Below are 11,142 nucleotides of genomic sequence, written 5' to 3'. Positions count from 1 at the left end.
CCAATTATTTATTAAAATGCATTTTCAAAATAGTAGAAATCTCCAAACTATTTTATTTGCCCCCGAACCTTTTTGTGACAGTAACCTATATTACTATACTAATTATGGAGCAAGTTTTGTTTTTATTAAGACTAAAATGGCTTAGAAACTAGATAGAAAACAGAAGTTAAAATAAAAAGAAAACAAAGAAAAAAAGGAAAGAAAGAAAACCCTGGGCCTCCCTGAGGGAGTCCTGGATTAGGGGGTGTCCGGATAGCCGAACTATCACCATTGGCCGGACTCCTAGACTATGAAGATACAAGATTGAAGACTTCGTCCGTGTTCGGATGGGACTTTCCTTGGCATGGAAGACAAGCTTGGCGATACGGATATGTAGATCTCCTACCATTGTAACTGACTCTGTATAACCCTAACCCTCTCCGGTGTCTATATAAACCGGAGGGTTTTAGTCCATAGGATGAACAACAATCATACCATAGGCTAGCTTCTAGGGTTTAGCCTCCTTGATCTCGTGGTAGATCTACTCTTGTACTACCCATATCATCAATATTAATCAAGCAGGAGTAGGGTTTTACCTCCATCGAGAGGGTCCGAACCTGGGTAAAAACATCGTGTCCCTTGTCTCCTGTTACCATCCGCCTAGACGCACAGTTCGGGAACCCCTACCCGAGATCCGCCGGTTTTGACACCGACATTGGTGCTTTCATTGAGAGTTCCTATGTGCCGTCACCTTTAGGCCCGATGGCTCCTTCGATCATCAACAACGACGTGGTCCAGGGTGAGACTTTTCTCCCCGGACAGATCTTCGTATTCGGCGGCTTTGCACTGCGGGCCAATTCACTTGGCCATCTGGAGCAGATCGAAAGCTACGCCCCTGGCCATCAGGTCAGATTTGGGAGTTTGAACTACACGGCTGACATCCGCGGAGACTTGATCTTCGACGGATTCGAGCCACAGCCAAGCGCGCCGCACTGTCTCGATGGGTATGATCTAGCTCTGCCGCCGAACAGTGCCCTGGAGGCCGCACCAGCGTCCGCTCCGACCCTTAGCTCGGAGCCGACTTCGCCGATCGAGGACGAGTGGCTGGACACCGCCTCGGGGGCTACGATCTCTACGGCGATTGAGCCGAACACCATCCCTGTCCTTTGCAAAGCCCGTGACTCCGAGGTGCCGGACTCCTCTCCGGACTCCGAACCTCCCGCGCCCCTGCCAATCAAATCCGATTGGGCGCCGGTTATGGAGTTCACTGCCGCGGACATCTTTCAGCACTCGCCCTTTGGCGACATCCTGAATTCACTAAAGTCTCTCTCTTTATCAGGAGAGCCCTGGCCGGACTATGGTCAGGAAGGTTGGGATGCGGACGACGAAGAAATTCAACGCCCACCCACCACCCACTTTGTAGCCACTGTCGATGATTTAACCGACATGCTCGACTTCGACTCCGAAGACATCGACGGTATGGACGACGATGCAGGAGACAACCAAGAACCAGCGCCTACAGGGCACTGGAAGGCCACCTCGTCATACGACATATACATGGTGGACACCCCAAAAGATGGGAATGGCAATGGAACAGCGGAGGATGACCCCTCCAAGAAACAGCCCAAGCGCCGGCGTCAGCGGCGCCGCTCTAAATCCCGCCACAGCAAAAACGGTGATTCCGGCACGGAGATAATAACACCCCGGACAGTGCCGAAGACAACCCCCTCCAGCAGGATTCAGCACAGGAGGAGGGAGAAGCCAGCCCTCATGATAGAGCGGCAGACAGAGAGGTAGAGGACGATAATTATATGCCTCCCTCCGAAGATGAAGCAAGCCTCGACGACGACGAATTTGTTGTGCCCGAGGATCCCGTCGAACAAGAGCGTTTCAAACACAGGCTTATGGCCACGGCAAGCAGCCTCAAGAAAAAGCAGCAGCAGCTTGGAGCTGACCAAGACTTGCTAGCTGACAGATGGACCGAAGTCCTCGCAGCCAAAGAGTATAAACTCGATCGCCCCTCCAAGAGCTACCCAAAACGCAGGCTGCTACCCCAATTAGAGGAGGAAGCACCGAAACCTACATCGCCAGCGCATGACGCGGCCGACCGGCCACCTCGTGGCCGCGACAGAGAGGCCTCTAGGCCCTCCACTAAAGCCGCACCCCGGCGTTGCTCGAAAAGTACAAAGCCACGGGGAAATGCACCAGACTTGCGAGACATATTGGAGGACAAGGCAAGGCAAATAAGATCGATCTACGGATCGCGTGGGCGCCCCACGACACGTGATGACAACCGTCACGCCGGATACAGCAATTCCGACCGGGCCGAACACAGTAGACAAAGCTCATTTGAGCTGCGTCGTGTTATAGCCCAATACAGAGACGCCACACACCCACTATGCTTCACAGACGAAGTAATGGATCATCAAATCCCGAGGGTTTCAAACCCGTAAACATTGAATCATACGACGGCACAACAGATCCTGCGGTTTGGATCGAGGACTATCTCCTTCACATCCACATGGCCCGCCGTGATGATCTACACGCCATCAAATACCTCCCACTCAAGCTTAAAGGACCAGCTCGGCATTGGCTCAACAGCTTGCCAGCAGAATCAATTGGTTGTTGGGAAGACCTGGAAGCCGCATTCCTTGATAACTTCCAGGGCACATATGTGCGACCACCAGACGCTGATGACCTAAGCCACATAATTCAGCAGCCAGATGAATCGGCCAGACAATTCTGGACACGGTTCTTAACCAAGAAAAATCAAATCGTTGACTGTCCGGATGCAGAGGCCCTTGCAGCCTTCAAACATAACATCCGCGACGAGTGGCTTGCCCGGCACCTAGGATAGGAAAAGCCGAAATCCATGGCAGCCCTCACATCACTCATGACCCGCTTCTGCGCGGGAGAGGACAGCTGGCTAGCTCGCCGTAACAACCTGACCAAAAACCCTGGTAGTTCGGATACCAAGGACAGCAATGGCAGGTCGCGTCGCAACAAGCACAAGCGCCGCATTAACGGCGATAATACTGAAGATACGGCAGTCAATGCCGGATTCAGAGGCTCTAAACCCGGTCAGCGGAAAAAGCCGTTCAAAAGAAATACTCAGGGCCCGTCCAATTTGGACCGCATACTCGATCGCTTGTGCCAGATACATGGCACCCCCGAAAAACCAGCCAACCACACCTACAGGGATTGTTGGGTATTCAAGCAGGCAGGCAAGTTAAGTGCCGAAAACAACGACAAGGGGCTGCATAGCGATGACGAGGAGGAGCCCCGGCCGCCGAACAATAGAGGACAGAAGGGCTTTCCCCCACAAGTGCGGACAGTGAACATGATATACGCAACCCACATACCCAAAAGGGAGCGGAAGCGTGCACTAAGGGACGTATATGCGATGGAGCCAGTCGCCCCAAAGTTCAACCCGTGGTCCTCCTGCCCGATCACTTTTGATCGAAGGGACCACCCCACTAGCATCCGCCACGGCGGATTCGCCGCATTGGTTCTTGACCCAATCATTGACGGATTTCACCTCACTAGAGTCCTGATGGACGGCGGCAGTAGCCTGAACCTGCTTTACCAGGATACAGTGCGCAAAATGGGCATAGACCCCTCAAGGATTAAACCCACAAAAACGACCTTTAAAGGCGTCATACCAGGTGTAGAGGCCAACTGTACAGGCTCAATTACACTTGAAGTGGTCTTCGGATCCCCGGATAACTTCCGAAGCGAGGAGTTAATCTTCGACATAGTCCCGTTCCGCAGCGGCTATCACGCACTGCTCGGACGAACCGCATTTGCAAAGTTCAATGCGGTGCCGCACTACGCATACCTTAAGCTCAAGATGCCAGGCCCTCGAGGAGTAATCACGGTCAATGGAAACACCGAACGCTCTCTCCGAACGGAGGAGCATACGGCGGCCCTCACGGTGGAAGTACAAAGCAGCCTCTTAAGGCAATTCTCGAGTCCGACTACTAAACGTCTGGACACAGTCAAGCGTGCCTGGAGTAACCTACAACAAGACCGCCTGGCACGTTCCGAGCACGCGTAGCAATGCGGCCCCAACCCCAGCCCTCGCAAAATCGCGAGACCAGTGCCACGCGTACATAACTACGTTTTGGAGATACCATGGGCATAGGGGGAGGGGCACGACCACGGCATGCCCAGAGTGCGGCTCAACCGCACAAGGGGCTCCCAATTGTGTCATTCTCCTTTTCTTTTTTCTTATCCTTAGGACTCCGTTTTCCAGAAGCCCTGTCCGGCAGTAGAATCGCCTAACTCACGATGCAACAGTCAGGGAAGCAGAAAAGCTACGTCGAGTGTCCAGGTGGTCTCTATTATGAGCAATATACCTATTTTACATACTATCCCGTAGCCTACCCCTGGAGGGGGACATGTTAAATAGTCCCATCCCTTGCTTATCGCACTATTTGTACCATTCTGCTTTCATTGCAGTATCTTTTGAATAAACAATACATAGCTTCTGCTTATTATTGCTTTTCCTCTTTTTATAAATGTTCATCTATGACATGTTGCACCCGTACAATTTGGTACGGTCAATACACCAGGGGCTTAAGTACCCCAAATCATGGTGTGATAAGTCCGAACACTTTCACAAGTGCGGCACCCCGAACTTATAGCACTATATGCATCGGCTTCGAATCATGTCTTGGGTCAATAGTTGGGTTTGCCCGGCTCCCATGTTTTGGTACCTTACGTTCCGTTATATCGGCTAAGGTAGCGCTGGGAGAACCACTGCGATTGTGCCCCGGTTGAGCTGGGTTGAGCACCTTAGTGGAGAAAGCTAAAACTGACCGTCATGATAGGGCGAGAGCCGGTCGCTGTTCGAGAGGTTTTTCGGGTCCCTAAAGACTCATGCCGCTTAGAGCGAGGAGTCGGCATTGTCCGGCCAAGGCGTGGATAGCGCCCCGAACTCGGTCTTCCGAATACCAGGGGCTTCGCCGAAATTTAAAATTATAGAATTCTATGGCTAAGTGAGAGTGTTCAAGCATTATAGTCCGGTTGCCTCGTTCGTTGTGTTGAACGCCTCCCTCGAAGGACCCAAGAATGGGAACAAGAGCGCTCAAGTTTATCCCGAACACCCCAGCACTCGTGGCATGGGGGCTGAAGCCAACGACTCGCCATCTCTCAAATTTGATAAACGGCCGCACAGAAGGTAATATTTTAAATTAACAAGCGTTGCTTAGCGCATATGAACAAAGTTTTCAGCGTACAGGATAACAAATGCGAGTCTACTCAAAAATTACATCTTTGGAGCATTCACCCGCTATAATGCGGGCACCCTTCAGGACGCCCTTATAGTACATCTCGGGCTTGCGATACTCCTTGCCCGGCGGTGGCGCGTCCGTCACAAGCTTCTCAGCGTCCATCTTGCCCCAGTGCACTTTAGCACGGGCAAGGGCCCGACGGGCACCTTCAATACAGGCGGAGTGCTTGATGACTTCAATCCATGGATAGGCGTCCACCAGCCGCCGCACCAGACCGAAGTAGCTCCTAGGCACGGCTTCTTTAGGCCACAACCAAACTATAAGGCCCTTCATGGCCTGTTCGGCCACCTTGTGGAGCTTGACCAGCTGCTTCAGCTGGTCGCTCAGGGGCACCGGATGTCCGGCCTCAGCATATTGAGACCAGAACACCTTTTCCGTCGAGCTCCCCTCCTCGGCTCGTTAGAACGCGGCAGCATCAGACACACTACGGGGCAGATCGACGAACGCTCCTGGAGAGCTCCGGATTCGGGTAAGTAACAGATAATTCACTTTCACATGCTTGCTTTGCATAAAGAATGCCTTACCCGCCGCTATCTTCTTTATCGCCTCGATCTCCTGGAGGGCCTTCTGGGCTTCGGCCTTAGCGGCTTTGGCACTCTCAAGAGCCAAGGCAAGCTCGGATTCTCGAGTCTTCGAGTCACGCTCCAACCCCTCGTGTTTTTCCACGAGAGCCTGGAGCTCTTGCCGCACCTCCGCCACCCGCGCCTCCTGCTTCTCTCGCTCGGTGCGCTCCAAGGCCGCACTGTTTTCGGCCTTGGACACCGCTTCCTTCAGGGTCGCCACCTCGTTCGTGGCCCCTGCAATACCCACGTTATTCCTGTCATTTTTTGCAACCAAATCCTTTCTATAAGGTACTACTTTAATAAGGTATTACTTACCTTCCTTGTCCTCGAGCTGCTTCTTGGCAAGGCCGAGCTCATTCTCGGACCGCTCGAGGCTCTCCTTCAATGCATTGACCTCCGAAGTCAGTGCGGCAGAGGTCAGCAGCGCAGCCTGCATTCCCATATTGACATATTTATGTTAGACTCCTGCGTATATCTTTTTAGATCCTCAACTTGGGTTTTCTTTCCGAACACCAAACTGAGCATCAGGGGCTACTGTCTATGCGGTAATATTCTTACATATCTTAGAAACTTACCTCAAAGCCTGTTAGAAGGCTGGTACATGCTTCAGTCAGCCCGCTCTTGGCGGACTGAACTTTCTGGATCACCGCACTCATGACAGTGCGGTGCGCCTAGTCAATGGAGGCGTCGTTAAGCGCCTCCAGCAAACTATCCGGTGCCTCCGGTTGGACGGAGGCCACCGGCGTCGCAGTCTTGCCCTTCTTACAAAGGGGCTGCCTGCAGGACTCCGGAACCATTGAAGGCTCCGGTACGGAGTCCGGCACAGGGCCGGACTTAGAGCCCTCTGGGGTTTTGCCCCCTTTGCGCCCAGAGTCCGGGAGGTCGCCTTGCGGCGCCTCCAGGACCACCTCCTCCTGGTTGGGCCCCTTTTGGGACTCCACCGCGGTGTCTTCTGCGTCGCGAGGGGAGGAGGCCGTCGGAAGTGAAGTGCTATTCACATCCGACGAACCCAGGGAGCCGCTCGACGAAGCGGGGAGCTCGTCCTTGGGTGGGCTACATGGTTGTATTCGGCGTTAGAAGACACTATGCGACAAATGAAAAATCATGAGTTATTCTAGAATACGGACACTTACGATCTCGCCAGGGGCTTGGCCCTCGAGGGCCACTCCTCTTCGCCGTCGTCGGTGTTGGTGGAGTAGTCCGGAGGAAGGGTCCTTCCCTTCTTGGACCCTCCGGCCTCCCCAGTTGGGGAGGCCTTCCTTTTCTTCTCTCCCCCCGTTGGGGGAGAAGCCTCTTTTTTCTCCTCCTCGTCTTCACGGGAGGAGTCCGCCTCAGAGTCATCGGATGATGAGTCCGATAACACCTGACGCCGGGAACTCTTTCGAGTTCCCGTGGCCTTCTTCTTGGCCTTCTTCTCCGGCACCACATGAGGTGTCGGAACCAGAAGCCCCGTTAAGCGGGCGTCCGCTAGGTCTTCTGGCAAAGGAGCCGAACAGTTAACCTGCCCGGACTTCTTCAGCCAGTCCTGTCAAAGGTAAGGGAGTTTAGATCCCACATAGAGTCAGACTATGAAAAAAGTGTCCTGTAAAGGGTAAAATAGCTTACCTCGCCGGCTTGACGCTGCGAGCTGAATCCGCGATCTTCGGTAGCGGATGCGGGAGCCTCGGCGCCCTTGAAGAGCACCTTCCAGGCATCTTCGTATGTAGTGTCGAAGAGCCTGCTCAAGGTTCGGTGCTGTGCCGGATCAAACTCCCACAATTTGAAGGCCCGTTGTTGGCACGGGAGGATTCGACGTATGAGCATGACCTGGACTACGTTGACAAGCTTGAGATTCTTGTTCACCAGCTTTTGGACGCAGGCTTGAAGTCCGGTCAGCTCTTCCGAATCTCCCCATGTTAAGCCCGTCTCTTTCCAGGAGGTGAGCCATGTGGGGAAACCAGATCGGAATTCGGGGGCCGCCGCCCATTTGGGGTCGCGCGGCTCGGTGATGTAGAACCACCCCGATTGCCACCCCTTTATTGTCTCCACGAAGGAGCCTTCGAGCCATAGGATGTTGGCCATCCGGCCTGCCATGGCACCTCCGCACTCCGCTTGGCGGCCGCCCACCCCCTTCGGCTTGACATTAAAAATCTTCAGCCATAAGCCGAAGTGGGGCTGGATGCAGAGGAAGGCCTCGCACACGAAGATGAACGCCGAGATGTTGAGGATGAAGTTTAGGGCCAAATCATGGAAATCTAGGCCATAGTAGAACATGAGCCCCCGGACAAATGGGTGAAGTGAAAAACCTAGTCCGCGGAGGAAGTGGGTAAGAAACACCACCCTCTCATGGGGCCTGGGGGTAGGAAGGAGCTGCCCCTTGTCGGGGAGCCGATGCGCGATGTCGCTGGATAAGTATCCGGCCTTCCGCAACTTTTTGACTTGTTCCTCCGTTACGGAGGAGACCATCCACTTGCCTCCCGCTCCGGACATGGCTGGGGAAGGTTGAGCCAGCATGTGCGGACTTGGGCGCTGGAGCTCGAGTGCGCGGAAATGGATAAGCAAATGAGGAAGAAGGCGTAGGTGAAAAGGTGGATCCTTATCCCCTTATATGGACGGACGAAACTATGCGTCCCCACCGGCCTGATAAAACTCGCTTATCTCCCAAGCGCCGTAATCAATGGCGCGGTTGGGTTACCCACGCCCGTATTGATGAGAATCCCGGAATAAGGGGACACGATCTCTGCTTTGACAAGACGTGCCAAGGAAACTGCCTCGCTAAACACGCTGAGGTGGGGCATTAAAAACGATTCCAATAAAGGCTTGGCCGTGGTGTAACGTCACGCTACAGAATACGTCAGCAGATTGAATTTGTGTAGAGATTATCCTCTCTACGGTGGTATGTGGAACTTATTTTGTAGAGCCGAACACTATCCTTGTGTTCAAAATCTTCTATGAAGTATTCGGAGGAGGAACCCGCCTTGCAATGCCGAAGATAATATGCGCGCCGGACTCGTCGTCATTGAAGCCTGGTTCAGGGGCTACTGAGGGAGTCCTGGATTAGGGGGTGTCCGGATAGCCGAACTATCACCGTTGGCCGGACTCCTAGACTATGAAGATACAAGATTGAAGACTTGTCCCGTGTCCGGATGGGACTTTCCTTGGCGTGGAAGACAAGCTTGGCGATACGGATATGTAGATCTCCTACCATTGTAACCGACTCTGTGTAACCCTAACCCTCTCCGGTGTCTATATAAACCGGAGGGTTTTAGTCCATAGGACGAACAACAATCATACCATAGGCTAGCTTCTAGGGTTTAGCCTCTTGATCTCGTGGTAGATCTACTCTTGTACTACCCATATCATCAATATTAATCAAGCAGGAGTAGGGTTTTACCTCCATCGAGAGAGCCCGAACCTGGGTAAAAACATCGTGTCCCTTGTCTCCTGTTACCATCCGCCTAGACGCACAGTTTGAGAACCCCTACCCGAGATCCGCCGGTTTTGACACCGACACTCCCCTTCCCAATCGGCTGTTTGGCCCAACTGGGCATCCAAACCACCAGCCCACAGGCCCAGCCGCCCCCATCACTCCCTTATCCCCCTAGGTGACCGGAACCCTAGCGGTTCCCTCCCAACTCGTCCCCACTTCCCCTCCCCCACGATCCCCTCGCCCCGATCCCCTCCACCTCTTCCGCTCGTTCTAGATCGGGGCATGAACTCGCCGATGCCACGATGCCATCGCCGTCCATGGTCGTCGGAGCCGCCCCCCTCGTCTACCTCCACCTTGTCGGACGCCTCGTCATCCTCATCCGTAGAAGATTCATAGAAGCCTGATTTCGTAGAAGATTCAGTTTCCTCATACGTAGCTGACTAGGATGTTGTAACCCTAGGACCTCTGGTTATAACCGAGAAGTTAGGCTTGTAGATGACACATTACAATTTCTGAGTAGACACCTGCACTCTGTACTTCTCCAGTACAATAAACACAAGCAGGATGTACGATATTATCTTCTCAGAGAGCCCGAACCTAGATAAAACTCGTGTCCCTGGTACCATCGTGCTTAGACCCTTAGCTTGGAATCCCCTACCTCGATATCAGCCAGATTTACCTCCGTTGGCTGCTAGCCCCTGCCCGCCTGCCGCCTCTCCAGCATCAGCCTCGAACGCAAATTTTGTGTATTCACGAAAAAAAAATCGGTGTGTACCATATTTAGGTTCTCACTTCAACTTCTTCTATATCAGTGAAAGCTACGCAGACTTTGTGCATTCAAAAAAACATTTATGCTTGCACTAAGCAATATGTAAGTACGCTTTCGTGCTGCGGTCACGGTTTTCGAGTCTGCCTAAATCGGTACAGAAGTAAGAGGCCGTCTGCCCGTCTCACCACGAACCAAACCAGACCAATCTTCGGCGAGCCCATCGGCACATTCTCAGAGCGGAGACGAAGCAGGAGGCGGCGAATCAAGGAGAGGAGACGAGAAGATGGGTGGCGGCATGGAGGTGAACAAGAACCGCTGGATCGAGGAGTGGAACGCCGGCCGGGAGAACCTCGAGCTCAACTTCCGCTTTACCCGCCGCAGCCTCGCCGTCATCGGCCTCTTCGGCCTCGCCGTCCCCATCCTCGTCTACAAGGGCATCGTCCGTGAATTCGTAAGATCCAGACCCATCTCTGCCCACATCTCGTTCTCTCTTCTCCAAACCCTAAAACAAATCTGGGCGTGTGGTTGGAATGGATGCAGCATATGCAGGACGAGGACGCCGGCCGGCCGTACAGGAAGTTCCTGTGAGCGTCGCCTCCGGTGGATGTCGAGACTCCGAGCCGTCTGCAGGGTTTCGGTCAGGGAGAAGGAATCTCCATTCGGTTTGTTCCCGTACTGTTGTTATCAGACCGGAGTATTTTGTTCTCACATGTTGTGCGCGATATGTGTTAAATAAGATGTAATGAAATGCTGTTCTTACGATTGCTGAAACCTGAGAAGTCTGATTTGGTTAATTTGAGGTGAATATTTGTGTTATGCATTGTTATTTATGTTTGGACCAAATGGGGAGTAATATCAGGCGTGTGTGTGTGACCTTCTGACAATATCAATCATGTTTGTGTGCTTAGCTATTAGTTGACCTTCCTTGTATTTGAGATTGATTCTTGGTCTGCGAGCATTGATTTTTTACTGGGCATACCTGCATAGACTTGAGTGTATTGGGAGTTCTATCTAGAAATTATGCTATTTCTAAGCAGTTCAGACGACATTTGATTGTTAGCTTCATATACACTCTAAGTTCTATTATCTGTGTTCATTAGTTGCAGTGTCCTATCAGTTTTTATCTAG

General features: G+C 52.7%; 1 protein-coding gene across 1 annotated transcript; it reads left to right on the top strand.

Moving 5' to 3' along the window:
- Positions 1 to 10,166: 10,166 nt before the first annotated feature.
- On the top strand, positions 10,167 to 10,830 carry LOC123070790 (uncharacterized). The gene is made up of 2 exons (XM_044494128.1): positions 10,167 to 10,465; positions 10,555 to 10,830. The coding sequence occupies exons 1-2, from the start codon at positions 10,298 to 10,300 to the stop codon at positions 10,600 to 10,602; spliced, it is 216 nt and encodes a 71-aa protein (XP_044350063.1). The 5' UTR covers positions 10,167 to 10,297; the 3' UTR covers positions 10,603 to 10,830.
- The last annotated feature ends 312 nt before the right edge of the window (positions 10,831 to 11,142 follow it).

The sequence above is a fragment of the Triticum aestivum genome, chromosome 3B (assembly GCF_018294505.1).
Source record: "Triticum aestivum cultivar Chinese Spring chromosome 3B, IWGSC CS RefSeq v2.1, whole genome shotgun sequence".
Classification (NCBI taxonomy): Eukaryota; Viridiplantae; Streptophyta; class Magnoliopsida; order Poales; family Poaceae; genus Triticum; species Triticum aestivum.
This window is presented reverse-complemented; position numbering and strand designations above follow the sequence as displayed.